We start from the raw sequence: 23,845 nt of genomic DNA, 5'->3' as shown, positions 1-23,845 counted from the left end.
TTACAAAATTATAAGCAAATTAGAAATCACAATGTTTTGACAAGGAGGGAAATTCGAACTTTGTGCAAGAGACAAACACAATGCTTCTAATCAACTGACCTAATTCATATTTGCATAATTATTGACGTCTTAATGTTCCTCGGGTTACAATTTTAATTAAAAGTTTGCAACTAATTTCACTTGTGTATATTTCCTCAAAACGATAGGGTCTTTGTAATTAAGAAATATATAATAATACTTCTGATTCATTTATATCCAATCAACCTCAATTATTCACACCATAGAGGGTGCGATGGGGCATGGAGAATAGTAATAATTTTTCACGGAATTACACAGCATTCTGTCTAACCTAATAAAGACCCGTTTAAAAATATTTTTAAAATGATTGAAAATATTTTTGGTAAAATTATTTTTGAAACTAATCCTTAGTAAAAATACAAATGTTCTTGGGTTCCAAAAACTTTTTTCTCAAAAGCGCTTTTAATCATTTTAAAAGCGATTCTAAACAAACCCTAAGACTACACAATCATAGGGATTTTTAATCCACCTCATTCAAGTGCCAATATACAACAAACAACACAAATAAATTCATCTATTAACAAAAAATGATACTCCAACAACACTTTGAGGGGAAGAATCCTAACTCGTAAGACCTACTCTTCCCCCAAACCAAGTCCACCAATTCGCTGCCGCCTCCTGTCAAAAACTGCTTTGAAAGAGTCGCGTTCTGCACGAAGTTGCTCTTGGAATGCTTTCTGCTTCTTTGATTCACCACTGCTAAGCCTACTATGGGTGGTAGAGTTCTCTTCTTCGGGTAACGGATTGGACTTCTGCAGGTGTCGGAAGTTAAAAAGCTAATGAGACCATTTTTGCTGGCCCTATGAAGGAATAGATACAACACATAGATGGTGCATACACGAATACCACAAGAACCGTACTCTAAACGAAGGGTGAACCTTGTATCTCAACAACTAGCCCAGCAGAAAAGAAAGTACTATAACAAAGTCGAAGCTACATCTAATTACTATGTCCAACTATATAATTTATATCATGAAAGGCATAATGTAGTGGTTTTATGATAGCGAAGTAACACTAACCAAGTTGTATCCAGAACCTGGTCCAATGACCAAAGACATGACATTCGCCTTCTTTGCTGCTGCTATTGAAAACCCAGTATAGCCAACCTGGAGGAAGGAAGAGTAAGGTTGCAACGACCAAGGAATATATATACATAAACACCACTATAACCGTGATATCTTTCTTCTAAACGTAAGTTAACAATCAATTCTTGCACTGAAAAGTAACTATAAAACGACAAGTCATGATCTAAAACACACACACACACACACACACACACACATATATCAACTAAGCATGTACATCAGTTGAGTGATAGGACCAGAAAATACATACCTGGTCACTCCAGCACACGGATTTTGCTTCCTTGCGATAAGCGTTAATCAGTCCAGAAAGAGCATTAAACTTGCCCTTCACACCTTCAGCTTTTTCAGTATCATCATCATATAATACTTCTGACCATTTACTCCTACCTAGTTCTTTCACTTCCACAGTTGGATGGTCTTCTTCAGCGTCCAAGCTCTTCCCACCATGCGAAGAGCCTAAAGATTTAAGATTTACTAAACCTGATTAACTCAAATCACCCCTCACATAATTACTAATACGAAAGAATTATAAGCCAAAAATACCAATATGAGCATCATCTTCAGCAGGGGGTGCTATGATCTTTTCAGGCTTTCTTTCTTCCAATCCCGGTGAACCATCATTATCAGCATCTTCTGTATCCATGTCCACCTGGTAGATATCATATGGATTCATATCAAACCAAAATTAAAATAGATCTGGATCCAAAATATGCAGTAATTATCTCCTAAGTCATCGGCGAGCACAGTAACTCACTCACTATCCATTGGATTAAAATCAACTGACATTTATCTACCAAAAGAAAAGGTCTATTGGGATTTAGTGTCCAGCCATTAGAGTTTAATCAATGATTGGTGGTACAACTCTAAGTTCTCTAATGAGTAAGCAATCAAGTTGATACATATCCACAGGGTGTTCCAACCACACAATGTGAACGCACGACAACCACAACACTGTTGATCACGTTGACTTCACAGAATGGTCAACATGGTCAATCCTGTGTGGTAATATGTTTGGTACACGTATATATACACATTTCTTTTTGCCTTAGGAATACAGGCATATCTGATGCCAGAGAACTCTTCTTGTTCAAAATAAAAGAAAAGCAAAAGAGTCAAATGTGATTTAACTTACTTCTTGAATGTCACTTTCCTTCAAGCCATCTCCATGGAATAATGACTGTCAAGCCGGCAATACACAATGTCAAACAAAAGCCCATAAGCAAATATAAGTGATAACATAATCCCAGGTGTGTGTTACTTTCACTGGCCCTTGTAGTGGTACCGCCCCCTATTAATTCCTGGCTTTGAATCCTCAAGTAGTTTCGGACCCCAAAAGGGAAGGAGGTGGAGGTGTATAGCTCTCAGGGGCCCAAAAGAAAATAGTTTCCTTTACATTCACAAGTTAACGGCCATCCTAACTTTCTAGCCCAAAAACTAATGGTCATCCTATAACTGATCAATGTAAAAGCATTAACTCGACCTCCACGTTCAACTTTTTACACCTACAACTGATGTCTGCTTTGAACTCCTCCATCCTATCCTAAAGTGAGAGCTAAATTTAAATGACAACAAACCTTGGTGTCCAATTGCAAGTATAGGGTTGGAGCTTCCTCCCATTGTCCAGCAATCTTCTGTATGTCATCTTGGGTGAAGCCGTGCACATTCCTAGCTGCGCAACCCTGAAATTAACAAAAATATATATGAAAAAAACAAAAACCTTCCAACTTTATGTCTAATGTTAGCCTTGCTTTCAAGAAAGAGAATTATCATAAAACACACATACGATACTCACCGCAGGATCCTTATATGGAGCTTCTAGTATATAAACTTCATACCCCGAACTCTGAAAAGAAGACAAAGAACAATGAGTGAACCAGAAAATAGACAATCCAGAAGTCACTATTATATGATCAACCACCATTATTATGATTTTTTGGGCCATAACTCAGCCCCCATTGAATATAAGAAAAATAACCAATCGTGCAAATATTAGTAGTACAAGAGGAAAATTGCTTCCCGATGGAAAATTAAACGAAATTTCGTGCATGGTGCCATTGATAAAAAAAGCACCACTAAACTTGACATCCAGACCAAATAAATGAAAACAAAAGTGAGTATACCTAAATCCCCTCCTTACAACCTAGTAAGTAGGTAAGGCCAAAAGAAACCCAACTCTGGAAGTCCAAACTACAGCCACATGTAATTAGCCCCATGACTAAACACAATGTCCGTAGTTGGCACATATTCAAATAGGTTATAAAGCCCAAAACAATACAGGCTGGAGAACTGGCGCTTGTTTAGACAGGGCATCAAAATACCTCATCTCATCCACCTACTTAAAAAAATGTAAAACTAAAACATAAAATCACATACTACAGCATCACAGAATTGCTAATCTAGGATATTGGCACACTAGCAAACTTCTCGCTAGCTCTCTAATCGCCACTACTGGGTTTCTCATGAAAATGCTGAGTGACAAAAATAGTTGACACTTACAGAACACATGGCAGAGGTTGTGAGAAAGAGAGAAATGAGGTTATACCTTTGCAATTGCCCAAAACTGAGCAAAATCAGCTACCCGCAGATTGCGGTCATCCACTAAGACGAAGCACACATACCACCAACAAAAGGGTCAATTTCCATACAAAACTGCATCTGTAGTTAGTTAAAATGAAGGCAGTGCATTGGCACTGCATCATCCCTTGTTCTACAACGATACCAGATTATTTTACTTACTAAATTTACTGGCAAGCCAGTACGGTAATCTTATCATTTTAATGCCTCAGGAGTAGAAAATTTTTAAGATAACGAAAATCAAGTTTGAAATCCTATCTAAAAAACACTTCAGGAAGGTCATTTATGCACCCATGTTTTAGAGGAGACATATGTCTCAGAGCTGATCGCTTACCACCAGCCAGTGTGAGCTACTGAAATCAAAGCACACACTGCCTAAACATCATTTGACCAAAAAACTGTCACAATATTTTACACAAAATTCGCAAGTAATTCCATCGGAAATCTCAGAAATTCCCAAGCCTTTATAAATAGCTACATAGCAAAGAAGAAAAGGAGCAAAGTAGAGATATAAAGTTTGATGTTTTCTGTCCTTGGTCAGCAAAGTAAAGGGAAGGCATACCAATTATGAAGGTGAAAACACCCTCCTCAAGGGTCTTCTTAAATGCCTTCAGCATACTCAACCTATAAGCCTGTGAAGAAGACATGACAGCATCAAGGGTTTGATACCATTTTTATATGAATGGAATATAGATTTCTTAAATCATTCTATCCCTAGGCATGTCAAAATCATAATTGGCTCCAAAAGAAAAAAAAAATAAAAAATTAGGAAAATAATACAAGAGGTAAATAAATAACCGACATCTACCACCCAATGCCCAACCCCATCCCCCCAAACTAAAGAAGTTCCACAAGGATTTAAGACAACTAAATGCTACAATTGACTGTTTGCACACAGAAAGATTAAACGTATCAAAAATTGAAGTGGTAGTTTACTGGATTAACAAATGAAACTGCAAATTTTTTTTTTTCTGTTTGATCACTTGAAAGGTATTGCCTAAACTACAAAAAACGAGCTGACTATTTTTATTCTAGATGTCAAAGCAGGAAAGGTTGATGCAATCAAATTCTATAGCAGCCTTTTTATTCAGCAGTGACCAAGACAAAGTCCCAAGGCTAATTTTGCCTGATGCGACAGAATTTACATAACCACCTCCCAACCCTTGTAAATCTCAACATGAAAGACATTCAAATCAAACCAAATTTCTATTAGTTTTGAATATTTTGAACTGTTTTACCTCCTCCATTTCAGGTTCATAACAATACTCCATCACCTTCTTCACCACTCGCTTCTTGCCTCTAGCTGAACTTGAAGATTTTGAAACATCATTTTCCTCAACCTTTAGTATAAAACATAAAACTTCAGTTAAAATTCTCTCAAGTGCCCAAAGAACACTAAAGACAACCCTGAGAAAGTAATAGGAGGCAAAAGAAGAGGCAAGAAAAAAAAACCTTTTCTACTTCTGTCATAAAATAATCATCCATGGAATGGATTCGTGGAGCATTACCACCATTTTCAACCTCTAGGTCGCGCAACATCTTTGCTAAGTAGCTCTTTCCACTACCTGATATCAAATACATTATAAGATTTCCAGAATATGGTCGAAGGTGAAAAAGAACTCTGAAAGTAAGTGGGATGGGTGGGGTTCTGTAATTTTCAGCTCAATTTTGAAGGGGTAAGTATGAAAATTGATCAGGCACTAATCTAAATATTATTTGCTTCTCTCTTAGACCGGCAGACCACTATGATTAAAGTTAACATTTTAGGGACTAAAGAAAAGCAATGTGCACTTATGAAAAATGAATAAACACCACCTGCACATATTACAAATACAAAATTTGGTACCTGGAAGCCCTCTTAGGATTATCACAAAATGATCTGGACGAGTGACTCTATGTGGCTGCTTAAATAAGTGTGTAGCATCAATAACTTTTGGCTTATCCAAAGATGACTGCTTTCGTGGAAATGGATACCCATCTCCTATGCACTGCTTTGATGATATTTGATGAGCAGCATGAGATTGCTTCGGAATTACAAAAGGAAAATTAAAAAACAAAAAAACAAAATTCATTAGAAGGCTAGAAGCCTAATTGAAAATTGCAACCCAACAACAATGCAAGATAAACCATAAAAGCATACAAGGAAGCAACTATACCTCCATAATATAGCCAGTAGAAGCATGTGAAAATGGCTTACTATGAAAATAAGGCTGTGCCGGAGAGTGGGATTCAGGATATGGTGGATAGGCTGAAGACATCATTGGTGAGGAACCAAAGGAAACCGGAAACAATGAAGGCGGCGATTTTGATGGCGGATCCATTGGAAGAGGAGGTGGTGGAGTGGTGGGAAGAGGAGGCTGCCCACTGAATGACCGAGAAGCCCGCATATGACCTGCATTTTCAGAAACAAATCTACCACTAGCAGGGGGCGAAAAGTAGCCTCCGTTTTCATTCGTAATCGGAGTGCCATGTGGAGGAACTCCAGGCATATGTTGCTGCCCAAGTGACTGTCTCACATCATGCCGCTGCAGTCCATAGGGTTGTGGTAGCTGATTGGTATGATCATAGTATGGTACATTAACATGGGAATGTTGTGATTCATTCACAGGCCTAGAATCTTTACTTTGATCAGCATACCTATTCGTTTCGCCATTCGGTATGGTATTACTATCCGAAATTGAACCCACCCCACCGTGATCACGAATCAGCTTCAATCTCCGCTCATTATCTGATGAAAAGCTCGCATTGTTCAGGTTAAAATCGGTCTTTAAACCCAAACCATCGACTCTCGGCCTTTTGAAGTTCCTATCACCTTCACTAACGTACGCACTGCCACCATATTCATACGGTGGCGGACCTTGCGGCGGCGGCGCCAAACCGTCTCTATACGGAAATTTCCCATATGGGTCTACGTCAAAATTAGCGGTTCTCTGCCACGGCCTGGGATTTTCAAACCCATTCGGATTACCCACGAGCGGGCTCTGAGTACCCATATACAGGTCAAAACCGGGTCTTTGGAAAGGGTGACCCGAATCGTTAGGGAAGATCGGGTTTTGATTGAAGGGTGGATGCGGAGGGCAAAAGGGGAAGTGAGAAAATGAGCAAATAGGGCAGAGGGTACCTGGGATTGGAGCCCTAGGCCGCCATTGTTGGTGCTGAGGGTCCATGACGAGCTCTGATTTGAGGATCGTCGGAAACTGTGGCCCAGCTGAAAAGAATTGAAAATTAGGGTTTTGATTCTGCGAATTTGGGGATGTCAGGGTTCGAATCAGCCAACGGAGAAGAGAAGTGAAGAAGCATCGCCTGAATATTCCAGAAGAAACATAAAGCTGAAAAATTGGTTCGAACTTGCAGCTGCTTGTCAGAGGGAGAGGAAAAGCAGTTAAAACAAAGAAAATTAATTAAAAGTGCTTCAAAATTTTGAATTTTAACGGTGAAGGTAAAATAGATGGTATTAGAATTGACTTTTCAATGTAAAAATATGATTTTTCGTTAAAATGAATAGCATAGGGAGTTTTTCGTTAAAGTTTCCTAAAAAGAATTCTGGTACAACCGACATTTTTGTCTCAAACACTTGCGACATTTTCTAATGGAAACAGCATATGAGAACTGAGAAGCCATTCCCAATGAAACCCTTGTGTTGTAGAATAGAGTAGGGCTAGGCACGGGCGGGGCCCAATTTTGAAAGGACCGAATCGGATCCAAGTTTAAAAGAACCGGTCGGATCAGAGCGGGTACAACAAATTTTAATACATAAATCGGACCTAACCTGGCTCGTTTGAAACGGACCGGGTCCACGGGTCCTTTTCTTTTTTTCTTCTTCTTCGTCGATCGAGTCAAGAGCCCTCAGAATCAACCAAGTTGCACCAGATTGAGCGGTCACCAACCGAGTTTGGAGCCTCGTGACTCGTGTGGTGGTTGTTGTGATGTTGACGCAGTTGATTCGAGGGGTGGGAGCGAGAAAGAGAACCCTAAAGTTCTCTAAATCTGGGATGTTGTCGAGGACTCAAGGAGGACAATCAAGGTTGCTGGGCCGTCGTGGTAGTCGTCAGGGCCCAGACTCACAACAGTGGTAATGTTAGGGTGGTGGAGGAGATGACCAACGGTGAATGACTAAGTGTGGGTGAAAGAATCGTGGAGGGGACGACGCACGGGAGATAGAATCGATCGAGGACTCGAGTGACAGACAGAGAAGAGACATAGGGTGAAACTAAAGGTTAATAGCGTCTACGACGGTGATAGGGTGGTGATGGTCGCAACGGGCAACGATGGTGGTGAATCGGTGGTGGTCTGCGTTTGGTGATGTCGACAAGGAAAGATAGGAGTGGGAATCGATTAGGGACCGCTAGGTCACTCGGAGAAGAGAAACAAATCTCATCCATATTCCATTCATTCCATTTTAGAAATGGGCCAGGTAGGCCCCATGCTTTTATAGATTGGACTCGCCCCACCCCATAAATACCATCGCCCCACCCCGTTTCTTCTTTAAAAAAATTAGACCCGGCCCGTACCCACCCCGATCCGCGGTTCCTAGGCCCGTTTGCTTACCCCTAGAATAGAGATCCTCTCCGCATGTCACAAATTGGATCTGGATCGAGAAATTTGGACCACTTATTTCAAATTTTACGGCTTTTATTAGCCCATTTCACTACCCCACTCACGCAATCCAAGAGTCTAGATATATTTCCCTCTTTTAAACGATCCAAGTTTCTGATATGTCCGGCTTCATATTGCGAGATCTAGAGAGAATCTGAATTCGTGTTTGTAAACACTTTTTTTTAATGTTTTTAATATAAATATGTAGCAATTGTTATTAAAATTCCAAGATTTTTCTTTCTTACAAGAAATTACTTTTACCATTCATAAGCATTTTAAGTTTTTCTTGCAAATAATGTAGATCGGCTATCAAAGAACCTTTTTTTGACCTTTTGCATAAGCAATTCCAAGCATGTTTTAAAACATTACAACATTGTTATGTCTTTTAACTCAAGCAATGCCTAAAATATACACAGGAGAGACATTTTTGTTGTTGAAAATATGCTTGAGGTTGTGAACAAATACGATGTATGGGTTGAGTAGTTGAGGAGAATTATTGCATACAAGAAGATGAAAGGAGAAAGTAGGGTAGTCAGAATTTTTAATTTTTAACGGTAGATTTTATCGTTTGACATAAAATATCTATGATAATCAAATTTTATCATTTAGTATAGGAGAAATTAGGTTTTCATCTCTCTTTTTGCTACTCCATTGATTAAAACCTTATTCATTTTTAATTTTTTATCAAGGTCCTTGGGTATTAATAACCTCATTAATTATTTCAATAATAAAATATTTTTACCTAAAAATATTCATTTAGTGTTAAAAATGTTACAATTAGTATATTTATATTTATGGCTAAATTTTTTATCATATATTTTTATTTTTAGTTTGTACCCATTTTTAATTTGCAAACCTTTTTTAATTTATACCAATTTTCTTTTCAATTTTAATTTGTACCAATATATTAATTTCTTTTTGTGCCCATATTTTTTAAAGTTTTATTTGTATTTGTGCCCATGTGTTTATCGTCACGTGACATTGTATAATTAATTAATGATAGAAAAATTACATATGGTATATTTATGTTTTATGGCAAAACCTTGTATCATATATTTATATTTTTAGTTTGTACCCACTTTTAATTTGCAACCTTTTTTTTTTTTAATTTGTAGTATTTTATTTTTAGTTTTAATTTGTACCCATGTATTAATTTCTTTTTGCACCCATATTTTTTTAAATTTCATTTGTACTCATAATTTTTTAATCTTTTATTTGTACCCTAATTTATTTATAATGTACTCATTCTTCTTTATTAATGTACCGCTTTGTTATATGTGAAATGTACCAATTTTTTTTAACACTATGGATGCATTATTTTGCCATTTATTATTTCTTATTGTTACATAATTTGTATCCATTTATTCAATTAAAATGTTTGAATTTTTTTATTGTAGCTGTTTCTAATAGTATTATAATGAGGGATTTTAAATTTATAGGATTATAAATCTCATAAAATATCAAACAATTAATGTCAAAACTATAAAAATATAAATAGTAATAGTAATATAATGAGGTGTACAAAGTCAAGAGATTTTGATCAAACTTTGAAAATCATTAAGGTTTTAGTCAAAGAGTGTTAGATATTAAAGACCGCATTCAAAGTATCCCTTTAGTATATAATAAGAGACGAAATTAATAAGTCCTTAGTGTCTCCAAAGTTTATGCGAGTCGACTCTAAATATAATTCACGAACCAAACGGATTCTAAATTAAATGGGGGTTGTTAATTATCTGCCCAAAGTTTTGTGAACAAACGTAGACCCTAATGGTTAATCCTCGAGGGCCCATAATTATATGGGAGTTGGTATCATCACAAGGGCATTAGCGGGTTCTATCTCCTAAACCCTAAACCTTAATATCCGGGTTGAACAGTGAAATCCTCTATGCAAGTAGCACACAGTTAACAAGGCCTGCAGGCAATCAAGTTGCAGCTAGGAGAAGCCGCAGATACTAGGTTTGGCCGTCCATGAACTAACGTCCTTTGCAACATCATGATCTTCATGTTGTTTTTGCGCGTTAATGTTAATCCAACGGCTCTCGATTGCCGTAAGGAGCCGCAGTATGGGAATTGGAAGATATCGATGGCGGTTTGAGGAGGAGGATTGTTGTAGTAGTACGATTGTAGTAACTCTCGGTCGACATGTTTGAACCCTCGCTAATTTGTCTTACAGGGGCAGAGGTATCGTATATATGGCCAATTTTGAACACAAGTTACATGATGCAAAAGTAAGAGGGACTGCGTAGATAATTAAAAATGCAGACTGCAGGCGTAATGTTGCGCGGTCTAATTAGGGTTTTGTCAAGAATCTACTCAAATAAGTAATAATAATATACAAATCCAATTACAAATCAAAGCTCACGAGGCATTGCATATCGACACAAAGGACACAAGTGACTTGTCTGCAGCCACTGAACAAAGCCCTCCATGCAAATCACGCATGACTTATGTCTCATAGCATCCAAATCATTAGAGATTCTCACTTTCTGCAAATTCTCAATCGCCCATTTTGTCGCCGGAATAGGACGGTCATTGTATGCATCCATGGATATTCCCTTGTAGCCTCATCAACCATGTCACTGTCATCGTCACTAACATTACAAGTCACATCATATATGTCCACAAGAATAGGAACCCTACAGACCGCTGATTTAACCACCCAAAAAATCTTCCAAAGAATCGAGGGGTGCTCACTCTCTGGGACATCCATGCTTGAAAGAGCCACAATCAAGAGGGTTTTATAACTTGTTCTGTGACATTCATCATCAGATAATATTTCGCTCCGGTGGACCAAAACTAGTTCTTCGGTTTTGAGTTGAATATATTGTTCTTGAAGAGAGTTGTAAAGATCATCATCGTCATCTTGACCAGCAGCAATATTCCAATGGATTTCGCTCTTAAAAAATTTGAACTTGATCGAAAACTTGTTGTCTGGAAACCAGGATAAGTTGATGATGGGCTGAGTTGTCTGCCTGGCATGGCTACGATAGTGTCTAATACTGGCTGAGACGGTTTTAGGTTAGTGAAAAAATGAAGGAACTTGCAACATTATTTGTAAGGTCTAAAGGACGGTGCTACTGAGCCTAAAGCGAGTAATGCTAGAGACTTGAGTAGCAAGTTTCCTTTTTTATTTTTAGGTATTTTCTCCAAAAGTTTCTTTTTCTATTTATTTACTTTTTCCATATTTAGGTTGTAGATTATGGTACGCGTTAGTTAATAAAAATGAAATGAAATTAATCATTTTTTATTTATTTTCTTTTCCATATTTGGGTTGTAGATTAGCTCTAAGCAAATGGCATGTCAAGATAATACTCATCCTAATCCCAAACCTCATATATGGTAGATAGGATTGTTGCATATTAGAAGGAATGTGTAACAAAAACACTATGAAAAGATCATTAATCTTCCAATAATGCAAACTTTGAGGATTTTGAATTAATTAATTAATAATTCATATGACGCTTGTGATAAAATTAACAAGTTTAAAAGCAAAAGGGCAGAAGATATGCCTGATCTTAACAATAAAAAAGGGAAATTAGGTTGTAGTTAAGATGCTTTAATCTAATTACACAAGTTGCGTCCATTTTACTCGAATTTCTAACAATTCCTAGTCCTTGTACCATTTCGACTGTGAAAAAAATTAAAATAATCCTTGTCCCAGTCGATTTAGGACTACGTGGGATACACACACACACACATGTATATATACATACTTTGTCATCCCATATAGCTCACACAACCCCTCTATATTTTCCCATTTTATTGCCCAACGTTACTATTAATTCATACTTAGAAGCATGTCGATATACACCCTAGTCAGCCAAAGAAGAAACCCCTACATTAACCAACCCCAGCTTCCACCAGATGTGCTTCCGATCAACTTTAAATTTTACAAGTTACTCGCACACGTAGGATCTTTGATTAATGAAGATGGTATTGATCTTGCTTCAGTAATAGTTATACAACCAACCCTTGTAACGCAAGAAACCATTAATGTCGATCGTACTACGCTATTGTCTGATTCTACTAGAGCGCTCGTGGGTGACGTGCTTTCCAGCATGCTCGTTCCTGAACACGAACATCCAGCAATTACTGAAGAAGTATTCCACAAACTTGCTGGATTATCGAGTTCGAACTTGGGCAATGCTAACAACACTACCATGCTGCCTATTTTTGTGGGCATAATTGATGCGAATTTGCTGATGCACTCTGGTGGTAGTGATCCCATTACCTCGCTGGCCAATTGGGTTGCGATGTCATCGATGCAAACGTACGAGGCCAGACCTATTCCTGCAGACGAATCGTCCATTGAGAATTTGGAGAAAGTGATATTTGGTGAAGAAGGTACGAGAGAGCAGCAGCAAACATCGTGTGTTATTTGCATGGAGGACTTTGAGGATGGTGTTCAAGTTAGTCGCTTGCCTTGCTTGCACTTTTATCATGAAGATTGTATTGGTCAGTGGTTGAAGACTAGTTGCTTGTGTCCCTTGTGCCGATACCCAATGCCTCATGCTTAAACTTGACTTGTAAATAAGTGCTTTTAAGTTCGAATATCGTGAATAGAAGTTCATAATTAATTTAGTATAAATATATCGTTATATATAGAAAACCAAGATTATACGTTTTGCTTTTGCAATTAAAGAATCTTATGTCGTTGCTTCAATACTATACATAACTTCTATTTACTTTCTGAATACGATTTTGTATCCAATAAATTAAGAAGGAAATTATTGAGTTTAGCGGATCGGCACAAGGGACACAAGTGCATAACCCTAAAACCCTAAAATAGTATCAGAAATAAGATTGGACAACAAGAATAGGTAAACTCTTCAATCCAAATATCGAATTAAACAAACCAAATAGTGAGATTAAGGAGGGTTTTTGCTTTCACAATATACGATTAGGATTTCATTAATTAACACGAATAAATTATAAAAAGTGTCAATTGAGTACGTTACTTTAATGACAAGAAATTGATCTGTAGTAAAATTGTGGCATGGCTACCACAAGCACTATCGTACAATCCCCTGGCTTTTTTTTGTAGCAGCAGAAACAGAGACGGATCAAGTTCTCTCCTTTCAGTTGTAAATTCACAGACCCCGTCGGAGTTCTGACAACTTCGTTTCTCTCCTCACCTTCTAAAAATCCCCCATCTTCTGATCCTTCTTCTTCTTATCAATGACCGGAAGTAGAAGCAAAGAACCGAAACCCAATTCAGAACCCGACCCAGCTCCCGAAGAAGCCAGGGATTGACCATTGAAGGGTACCCAATTGAAGGTTTGTCCATTGGCGGCCATGAAACCTGCATAATCTTCCCAACTCTCAACCTTTCCTTTGATATTGGTCGCTGCCCGCAGCGTGCTATCTCCCAGGAATTCCTCTTCATCTCCCATGCCCACATGGATCACATTGTATGCACTTGTTTTAATAATTTGCAATTTGGGTTTTGCTAATTACCTGTGTTTATTGATGGGTTTTTGTTTTATTTTTTTTACTTGATGGATGATGAATGATGAATTTGGTTTTCCATTGACTTGCTGGTGTTGGGAATTTTTTTATATGTACTTGTGATGGTGAAAGATTTTAGCTTTTTTAAGATTAACTTCTTTTAGCCGTTGAAGTACTTGAACGATATAAAGTGACAAGATTTTGCGCTTCTTCTTCGGTTTGGTGTTGTTTTCGATACAAGTATATATATATTGTATTGAGTACGCATTTGGTAAATGAGAGATTGGTAATGCTGCTAAACGATATATACAGCGTGGTTGTTTTCGATTCTTTTATGCACAAAAACATGATACAAGTATATAATTTGAGGAGTTTAATGGAATTTTCAAAGCTTAAACTATCTTAAATACTTGATCAAATATAATGGAAATTTTTAAAATTTTAGCATGTATGGGAAATTTCGTTAGCAGAAAGCCGAAGATATCTGATGGTTACAGGGCATTGTGTTGTTAATTGGTTGAAGAAGGGATATTTTGGTTTTGCGTTGAGGGGGTGGGTATGGAAACAAACAGAAATTCAGGGCGGAGTTCCAAATATCTTGAACTATGCTTAGAACCCCCCCCCCCCCCCCCCCACATCCCAGAAACGCAAGAAAACAGAGAAAAAGGACTAAAAAAAAAGGTTTATGTTTGCATCATTTGATTTTCCTTAGGGTCGTTTTTGGATGGACCGTTTTTGTTGATTGATATGATAATGTCTTACCTTGGTCAGTGTTGCTGCACTTTTACTCATGATTTTATATCCATATGATAGGGAGGACTGCAGTATGAAGCCCCTGACGATCATTGTACCAAAGTGTATAAAAGAACTCGAGGAACAACTTTTTGAGGTGCACAGAAAAATGGACCAATCGGAGCTGAAGCATAACCTTATTGGCTTGGATGTTGGTTATCATTGATTGCTAATCAAATTCATCCATCAGATGACAATTTTTCTTCTTGTGCCTTCTACTTTCAGATTCGATGTTATCTTATGTACTGTATGTTTGCAGGAGAAGAATTCTCTATGAGAAGGGATCTCAACGTAAAAGCCTTTAGGACTTACCATGGAATACCAAGTCAGGTATCCCATTTATTTGTATATTTGTAATATTCTCTCTTTCGGAATTCTATTAAGACTTTGAGCGACAACTTTTGTTGAGATTTATCGAAGTACTAACTCGCTATGCATGATATATGACAGGGCTATGTAGTATATTCCGTAAAACAAAAACTTAAGCAGGAGTACATTTGCCTTTCTGGGAATGAAATTAAAACCTTAAAATCATCAGGTGTTGAGGTGTGACTTTAAAATCCTAGATCGTTTTTTCTATTTAGTTTCTCCTTTAAGCAACTTGATTGCCTTGTTTCTTCATTGACTATTACTTATCGTTTTTCCTCTCTTGGTTGCATTTCTGTTTTTTCGGGTTATCTTATTTGCAGATTACAAAAACTTTTACAGAACCTCAAGTTGCTTTTACAGGAGATACCATGTCGGAGTTCATAACTGACAGTAGTAATATTGATGTGCTGAAGGCAAAGATTCTCGTTGTGGCGGTGAATCACTCGCTTAAAGTTCATAGCATGTGTGAGGCTATTATAAATGGTTAGTGTATAATGTGTTATACTACTGTAACTTGTTTCCAATCTTTCATGCAGAGCACGTTCTTAGATGACTTGGTTAAAGTGGAGCATGCCAGAGACTACGGACACATACATCTATCTGAGGTTCGTCTCCAGAGTGATTAGATTCGTTACTGCATGCCTTCGTCAATCTATCATTTTCATTGTATCTATCTAGGCTCCCCCAATGTTTGATCTTGTCATATCTGTACGGTTTTATTTCAGATTATTAGTCATGCAGAGAAGTTTGAAAACCGAGCAATTCTTCTTATTCACTTTTCCGCTCGGTACACAGTAGAGGTATGATGGTCAGTCCATAGCTGCTTTGTATATTTGTCATTAAGCTATTGATGTTCATGCTTGTGTTTTACCAGGAAATTGAACAAGCTGTATCAGCATTGCCGCCTCCTTTAGCAGGCCGAGTTTTTGCGCTTACAGAAGGTATTTGATGGTAGAGCCAGTCAGCTTCTTTGATCTTTTCATGACATCAATTTTGGCAACTTAAATTTGTGTGCCGAAGTCAGAAGCATACACAAATTCATTGATTCTTTAAGGTTAAAACAGAAGAGGTATGAACATTCGAAACTTAGAACTTTATAGATACTGCAATTTCTGTAAAAAAAAAAAATTACAATTTCACAAAAACAATTCAGGAAGAAGATGAAACATAGTGATGGAAGCTAGTTTTGCACTCAAATTTCCGCCATCAATTTACCAGCTACATTGGCCACAGAACAGCAAGGCCTTGCTTCCAAGGTCAAGGAAGAAACCACTTCGTTTATCGATCTCAGCTCTTCGTGAAACTCCGGATGCAACACCAATGCAGAATAATTCTCGTCCAGCACCAACCCAATACATTTCGCAACATCTTCGAGCTTAGGAACCCAATCACAAGCCTTCAAACCCGACGCTGTTGATGCCTGAGGAAACCTCTCATACTTCTTCAGCCATTTACCCAAATACCGCAGCAAGCTCTTCATCTCCTTCCCACTCAGCTTACTAATCGCGGCCGAAAACATCACCTCATCGAGGTTCTTCGAAGCCAACAGATAATGCAGGCAGAGTTCTGCAGAAGAGAACCCATCATACGCTACCATGAGCAAAACTGCAACATCTTTCGCAACTCTTAATTTCTTGTCTGAGAGACTCTGATCTCCAGCCTTCTGAGCCGCGGCCAATGCCCGGCTCTCCCATTCCTTCCTCACATCCATGGAGCTAGCATAACTGTCTTTAGGCGGATCAAGGAAGTACTTCAAGATCAGCAGCAACTCCGATGACCCGAGATCAGAAGCATGCTTAACACAAAGACAAAGCAGTTCCGACCTCCTCCTCGCAACGAGTTTCGGAACCAAATGCTGATAACAAGAATTGGGGAAAACCCCATTTGCAATCAAAGCACCTACCAAATCCCAAATCTCCAAAACAACACAGGAATCCAAAACCAAACCAGCAACATCCTTGCCAATCAAATTCCCAACTTTCTCAATCAAAACCCGGGAATACCCATCATTCGACGAATCGACCCCAATCGATTCCCCAGCTTTCTTTTTCTCCCAAATGTTCTCGAGAAACGGATTTAGGATTCCCAAGAACTCAACTTTGGAGAAATTGGTCGGGTTTTTGAGCTTCTTTTGGAGCTTGGTGAAGAACTTCTTGCCCGAATCGATGAGCTCGGAGTCGGTTTGTGAGATTTTCCATCCTTCGATGGGGATTGCAGCTGCCGAGGCATTTGGATCGTCGAATTTGGGTTTCAAATTCTCAAAAATGGGTTCCGGGTCAAGAACGATGGGGTAGTCTGATGGGGCGGATTGGGTTTGGGATTTGGCCGAGGCTCTCGCAATGACTTCGAGCAACGACATGGCTGAAGAATCACAGAGCTTACCAAGTGTGGCGTCGTCGGCGGTGGAAAGTGCAGAGATTGGGAAAAAAGTTACAGGTGCCGACTGCTGAGTTTTTGTCGAGCAGCGAAAGAGAGAGTTAAGGGAGGAAGGGTTTTAGTTCGCGGACACGAAAGAGGAATTAGGGTTTTAGCCAATATTGGGCCTGAAACCAACCAATTTTGGGCCTTTATGACCATTTACCTTTTTTTTTGTCAAAACGTTTTGTTAACCTTTTTGTTTTTGTTTTTTTGTTTAATAAATGATTATATTTGGAAAGACATTTTATTGTTCAATGCCACAACAAAGTTACGTCATCATAAAAAGCATTTGGAAAAATTAGATATTGTTGTAATTCGCAGGTCATGTATTGTGGATGGCCACCTATCCCACTACCAATCTACTGTTCATCTTACCACAACTTTGTTTAAAGCCTTGTCTATAAAATGGATGAGAAGGAGAGCAAATATACACAAATAGACATACAGCTGGTAGAGGAAGAAAGAAGAAAGGAACAAGAGAGGAGATAATAGAAAGAGTTATCTTTGTAATCTTATTATTCCAAATTATAATGAAAGCACCAATTTGTCCTGATGACGTACTCCAGTCAAACTGACTGTAGAGGAACCTCGTAAATTTTGTGTCTTGTTTATTTATTCCACTATACGCACCGTCAGTTTTACAACAGATATCAAATTAATGACAATTATATATCATCATCCACCATTTTTATGAGTCAAATAAACCTTGATATATGTTCAATTATTTAAGCTAATATTAGAAATAGTCCAGTTTAATAAAATAAGTTCAAACTCTTCAGTTTGAATTATTTTATTATGACCCTCTTTAATGATAAGATTTATTTCTTCTTATTTTTTTTCTTGCTATTTCTTTTTCTTCCTGCTCTAAACCTCATTTATAGATTTTATTTCTAATTTTTATAATCAACCTATATTACAGATTAATTATATTTATCTATTTATATGACAATTTTTTTTTTTATAATCAACATATCACAGATTAGTATGTCTCACTTATAAGTATATTACGTTTTTGTACCTTTTAGTTGAGTTTCATATCTCGCTTGTAAGTATAATATATATTCATATATTTATTACTTGAATTAGGACTGTATGTCTGGATTTGTGCTTGTATATTAGTTTTTTTGTTAAAAGATATTAAGTAGATTTATTGAAATTAGAAAATTCATGAAATTAGAAGATATTAATTTATCTCTAATGTTTTTAAAAAATATAAAATGAGTACAAAAGAAATAAAAATGGAGAAAAGATAATATTGAACTTAACCTAAAACCATGTTTATTTTTTGAGCCCATATCTAAATGCCCCAAAATAAAATTAGGGGTGTGCTATCCACACACCTCTTGATAATTTCTATTCGTTGATGTTCTTCAATTCATCCGATCCGACGTTCGAAAATTAAAAAGGTGTGTGAGAAGTAAAATGGGATGTGTGGATATCACACCCCTAAAATTACCACATCATTCCTCTACTACGATAGATGATCACTCCCTTTCTTTCCCCATCAGGCATAATATATCCCAGAAAGGAAAGAAGGCAAGGGGACAATTGACTAACTAGAAGGACTTAAAGAAGAAAATCCCCTTCGTTTTATTTCTAACTACAGAAAATGTCGAAAGGGTCAGCGGTAGCTGCTATGCCCTACATCAGTGATGCAACTAAACCTACAACTACATGCTTGTTCGCACTGAACTGAAGGCGCCGCGTTCTTCTCATCGAGTCCTAATGGCGCGGCGCTCTCAGGTAGAAGGTGGAGTTTGCCATTGCTTTGGCAGTGGACCAACATCATAGATGATCTCTCTATGGCAAGACCACACCAGCTTTATTGCTTCTGGGGTCCCAATGCCAGCTCCTCTCGGGTCTCCAGCCGGTCCAAACCTGTCACAGATCATTGTTTGAGATATATAAGCGCTCAGAGATCTTCTCGTGAAGTACTCAAAGTATAAGAGATTTTGTACTCACCAGTGATTCTGTGGAGCTCCAGTTGTTCTTGCTCTCAGTCCAGCATAAGTAGTTCCATTTACCGTGTTCCCAATAACTTCCTGCAAAATAGACTTTCGGAATAAGGAAAATGGAAATTGCGCAGTTGATTTGGGATAAGAAAAATCTGTGATTGAATAAATATAGAGACAAAGGTTAAGTCTTGCCTGTAGAAACAGTGGATCGTTTGAAACGACAGCAGCTGTTAAATGTGCATGCATCCTCTCTAGAGCATCCAACACCAGTGGGAGTTGATCATTCTTATAGTCGGTGACAATCTGGGTGAAAATATATTAACATAAGTCAGTTACCTTCTAGCTGTGAAGAAGTGCCTAATGAAACAAATAACAATAAAAAGGATAGAAGAAAAACTTTGGTAGCATGTCTTTTCTTTGTTACCTGAAATGGCCCAAAAATTTCTCTTGTTACGAGTTCATAATTCTTTTCCTTCAGAATTTCTTCAAGTGGAACATAAACGGCTGTAGGTTTTATAGCACCATATACAGGTGGAATGGAATGATCCGTCAAAGGTTCGCCCCCAAAGAGTAGCTTTGAACCTGGTATCTGAAGCAATTTATTCTTGTGTTCTAGCATTGCTTCAGTCGTGAACTGCATCAACAACATACGCGTGTAAGAAGATATTTTGTTAAATAACTGAAATTAGTTTGAACAGGACAAGTAGTGCACGTACTGTAAGGACAGGGCCGATCGTTAAGTCTTCTAAATTCCTTCTCTCAGCCAGATCTTTCATTTTGGATAGAATTGACGTCTTAGACCAGTTCTGCATAAGAATATAAAACATCAACAAAAAAAGGATAACAAAAATGTTGACAATTTCGTTGAACTCGAAATTTCTCAACAACAAGGGAATGCATACAGATTCCAGAAGGTTTGAAATCGGAGAATCTTTACCTCATGCATGAAGAGCATCGATTGCGCAGAGCATTTCTGACCACTGCACGCATATGCATCCTGATCACAGACCCATGCAACGTAGTCTTCCTGCCATATAGAAAAGAAACAAGATAAATCAATAACGTATGTGACTGTACAAAGAAAGAGTTGTATTGTCTAAAAACATAAGATTGTTGTAAGAAACCTCCTGAACGTCAGGCCCTAAGATCTTCCAGTCAAATCCTGCATCTTCCAACTTAACACGACCCTTCAGGTCACCAGCCAACTTATCTGCCACTCTTGAGCTACCCGTGAAAAGGGTCATTCGTGGATTGCCCTGTTGACACAAAATAAGTAAAATGTTATTTCAATTGACATATCATAAGTCAGTAACATAACCTCTAGGAACTGCAAATATGGGGATGAAAGCTATGAGCAGTGTCTTTTATAGATCATTGTACAGTAGCAGACAATTTAACTCTGCACATTGAACGAACCTCCAATAGTAGCTTGTTCATTGTCTTCCCATCAGAATTTATGAAGTCAACATCCTCTGTCGGTAGCCCACAGTAATGAAGCAGCCTCATCATTTGCTCCATGACAATGCATACCTACAAAGAAAATGTTTCCTCACCAGTTAAATTATCCACAACGAGATGAGATCACAATGAGCTACATGACCAAAAAAGAATCCAAAACCTAACTGAGAAGGGTTTCAAATAGATTAAACGATTGCGTTAGACCCAGAAATTTAGCACAGCATACCTTGCTATCGACTTTGAGGACTGGTTTGTTACCCATATAAAGTGCACCCATCAACTGAAGTACGGGAATTTCCAGTGGAAAATTAAAGGGAGTAATGATTGCAACCTGCAAAAAGAGTCTTTTATTATATCCAATTATGAAAATAACGAAATTTGTTTGAAGAGCTCAAGGTTTTGGGTTACAAACAAAAACCGAGTATGTTCAGAGGTAATGCTTACAGGACCATAAGGCCAACGGAAACCATGACTTTGCTGTCCAAGATGATTTCCAGGCACCCCGAAAGACCTTGCAAGGAAGCGGACCTGCCACATGTGTTAAACAACATAGTAACGATACTGGAAAAAGGATTTTATGTGAATTTGGTTACAGAAATGGCATTGTACTGTGCTTAAACCAAGAGTAAATAAATGAAATGTTACTTTACTACTATACTATGTGGGCCCTTTTCTCTCTCACGTATACGCTGAAAACATAAACGTGAACTGTGGTGATGTTTGTTTATAGTGCATACCTGATCAGCAGAGAAATTCTCCAGAAATTTTTGAGTAACATAAACTTCACCGGAAGCCTGCTGGTAACTCTTTGGAGCAACCCTTTGTATTAATCTTGTGAAGAAATCAGAAACCTGACAGCCATACAATATTAAAATTGTTCATAAAATTATAATATATCATGTAAAATGGTTGAACTGCATCATCATAATCCAACAGAAGGAGGTCAAAAAGAAGAAAACTGTCTTTGTGCTGTACAGTTGTTACCTTTGGCAAGGAAAGCATGTGACCTGCCTTTGCAGATATGTCCCCCAACATAAGATACCTGCAAAAAATGGTATATCAGTTGTAATTTTTGTTTCAATTTTTTTAGAATATCGCCGTCGAGTTCTTCAAAAGGGAAAAGTAAATGAAAATCTTGCTATCCTCTACCATTATATGAATCTATGCGAGTAATCTAGAGAAAGTGATGATGTCTAAAGATAAATGAGGACAAAGAAACAGAAATAATAATAAACACATACCTCTCTGGTGCTTTGAACGGATTGTGAAGACCATGTTTCGGGCACTTGGACAAGCTCTCCACGAATGGCTGCAATAGCAATCCAGCAGTCCAAAAAACATTAGTTACTGTAAATATCAAAGACATGGAACAAATAACGGTTTAAGCTAATTACTACATTGCATTACAAAGGAAATATACAATCTGCAGGCATACCTGAATTCCTGTTTCATCAACTTCACAGACTCTAATGAATGGCTCCCCATTTAAAGGATCCAAAATTGTGTTCCATCTATCAGTGTTCTTCCATTTACCCTGCACTGAAAAAATACGACATTTTTCTTTTTCAATACTTGATTTTTTTTTTTTTTCCCGGTCAGTTTTAACGAGAGGTCCATAAACCATTGTATAAAAAGATATCATAGAAAGTACTATCAAAAAAGCTGATGTAAGGAAATACACTTAACGAATCAGGTTATAATCGTTCAAGTTTTGAGTCTCCAGTTATAACTCCAAGACCAATTTCTGTTCTGAGTGCAGAGCACTTTTCATGGGAACCAATTTCCGCTGGCAAATGACAGGTACTGCTAAAATGTGAGAACATACCCAAGTTGAGAACTTCAGCAGGCTGTGATCCCGATATCTCTTCCACTTCAACAGTTGCAAAGGGTACCCCGTGAATAGATCTGCCATAAAACAGGTAAACCGAAACTGTTAAGATTATCGCTTGAAAAGCCATTACACCAAGACATACAAAAAATTGTCAAATTCTTCAATTATACGGCAGGAAATAATGGTGGCCTAAAACAAATCTCCCAGCATTTCTTTTCAATGATAACAAATGCCACTACAGATATTCCTCTCTTTTCATCAACAGTTACATAAATTTACAGGTACAATATGTCTTGAATTAAAAGCAAAATGCATTTTCCAAAGGTAGATGCAACGGGAACATCGATCAAATCATAATCGAAACCAAGACGAAATCAACCATTAAAATTTGGTCTATTTTCATAACTGCAGACCAAAACAAACCGTTGATGAATGATGATGCTTAAAAGACATCATTTTTCCAGTCATCTGAGTCTACAAAACTAATCGGCATCGTTTAACCAGCCTAAACAAATCGACTTCCTCATCATCCAATAACAAACCAAAATATTTGATAATCTAACGCAAAAGATTGCAACTTTTTCTGCATCCAAAGGCCGATATCAGCAAAATAACAAAACCCAATGTCCTAAATCACATAAAATCCACAAAGCAACGCCAACCCAGATATATTTTTGACGTTTACAACAAAACCCACGAACCAAAACCCAGCAATTCATCCAGTAAACAGAGAATCACACCTTGAGAGGTTGAGTGAACTGAACCAGCTCAAGGCAGTTTGCGGGGCTCTGGCTCTGAGTTCTCTTGAAACCAGAATCCTGTTCATGGTGGCGGATGCAGAAGTTAACGAAATTTGAGTTTTTGGGTCCTCCCTATAAAAGCAAATGTAAATGTAAATGGATAAGTTAGAGGTCGAGTTGAAGCTGTCACCGACTCACTCTCGCGCCGCAGTCTTTGGTTTTTCTGTTCCTATATTTATGATTGTAATCTGTAACTACTGCTGCCACCTGCCAGGCTGCCACTTCAGTTTTTCACATCCCAAATGGCACAAAATCGTAATTTTAAAGTCTAGGTTATGGGGAACGGAATTGAATTCACTCCAGACGTGTTTGGAGCGAATCAAAAAATTTTGGCTCACGTAAATTGAATTAGACGATTCTCATTAACTCATTTCATTGATTCATTTCATACAAACTAATTGCTCTGATTTATTTTCAACACAAATCATAAGTTTAGATATT

General features: G+C 37.7%; 4 protein-coding genes and 1 pseudogene across 6 annotated transcripts; 2 read left to right on the top strand and 3 right to left on the bottom strand.

The window, feature by feature from the left end:
- Positions 1-394: 394 nt before the first annotated feature.
- Positions 395-7,116, bottom strand: LOC137713023 (uncharacterized). 2 transcript variants are annotated; one of them, XM_088683905.1, is made up of 13 exons: positions 5,894-7,116; positions 5,584-5,761; positions 5,190-5,302; positions 4,976-5,077; positions 4,300-4,369; positions 3,706-3,761; positions 2,956-3,006; positions 2,738-2,842; positions 2,296-2,340; positions 1,707-1,812; positions 1,414-1,619; positions 1,098-1,184; positions 395-854 (listed from the first exon to the last, which is right to left on the bottom strand). In XM_088683905.1, the coding sequence occupies exons 1-13, from the start codon at positions 6,902-6,904 to the stop codon at positions 654-656; spliced, it is 2,331 nt and encodes a 776-aa protein (XP_088540031.1). In that variant the 5' UTR covers positions 6,905-7,116; the 3' UTR covers positions 395-653. The 2 variants fall into 2 exon arrangements, with proteins under 2 accessions (XP_088540031.1, XP_068308351.2); XM_068452250.2 differs by having other exon boundaries at positions 395-830; positions 5,894-7,115.
- Positions 7,117-12,130: 5,014 nt separating this feature from the next.
- LOC137712376 (uncharacterized) lies at positions 12,131-12,850 on the top strand. The gene has a single exon (XM_068451465.1). The coding sequence runs from the start codon at positions 12,131-12,133 to the stop codon at positions 12,848-12,850; it is 720 nt and encodes a 239-aa protein (XP_068307566.1).
- Positions 12,851-13,331: 481 nt separating this feature from the next.
- On the top strand, positions 13,332-16,003 carry LOC137712377 (tRNase Z TRZ1-like; annotated as a pseudogene). Its single transcript, XR_015956024.1, has 9 exons — positions 13,332-13,744; positions 14,362-14,372; positions 14,577-14,728; positions 14,833-14,903; positions 15,024-15,119; positions 15,263-15,376; positions 15,479-15,547; positions 15,668-15,742; positions 15,817-16,003. The product of XR_015956024.1 is annotated as a tRNase Z TRZ1-like (transcript).
- A 17-nt stretch (positions 16,004-16,020) lies between these two features.
- On the bottom strand, positions 16,021-17,473 carry LOC137713223 (uncharacterized). The gene has a single exon (XM_068452501.2). The coding sequence runs from the start codon at positions 17,299-17,301 to the stop codon at positions 16,135-16,137; it is 1,167 nt and encodes a 388-aa protein (XP_068308602.2). The 5' UTR covers positions 17,302-17,473; the 3' UTR covers positions 16,021-16,134.
- Positions 17,474-18,771: 1,298 nt separating this feature from the next.
- Positions 18,772-23,644, bottom strand: LOC137713572 (putative aldehyde dehydrogenase). The gene is made up of 16 exons (XM_068452884.2): positions 23,345-23,644; positions 22,599-22,678; positions 22,209-22,312; positions 22,015-22,082; positions 21,758-21,815; positions 21,511-21,624; positions 21,218-21,301; positions 21,000-21,104; positions 20,732-20,845; positions 20,440-20,571; positions 20,253-20,342; positions 20,032-20,121; positions 19,740-19,949; positions 19,508-19,618; positions 19,323-19,402; positions 18,772-19,238 (listed from the first exon to the last, which is right to left on the bottom strand). Exons 1-16 carry the CDS (start codon positions 23,428-23,430, stop codon positions 19,100-19,102), a joined length of 1,665 nt encoding a protein of 554 aa, XP_068308985.2. The 5' UTR covers positions 23,431-23,644; the 3' UTR covers positions 18,772-19,099.
- Between the last annotated feature and the right edge of the window lie 201 nt (positions 23,645-23,845).

Source organism: Pyrus communis, chromosome 14 (assembly GCF_041283825.1).
Source record: "Pyrus communis isolate YQ-2024b chromosome 14, ASM4128382v1, whole genome shotgun sequence".
In the NCBI taxonomy this organism is placed as follows: domain Eukaryota; kingdom Viridiplantae; phylum Streptophyta; class Magnoliopsida; order Rosales; family Rosaceae; genus Pyrus; species Pyrus communis.
Note: the sequence above shows the minus strand (reverse complement) of the source record. Positions and strands in the feature narration are given on the sequence as shown.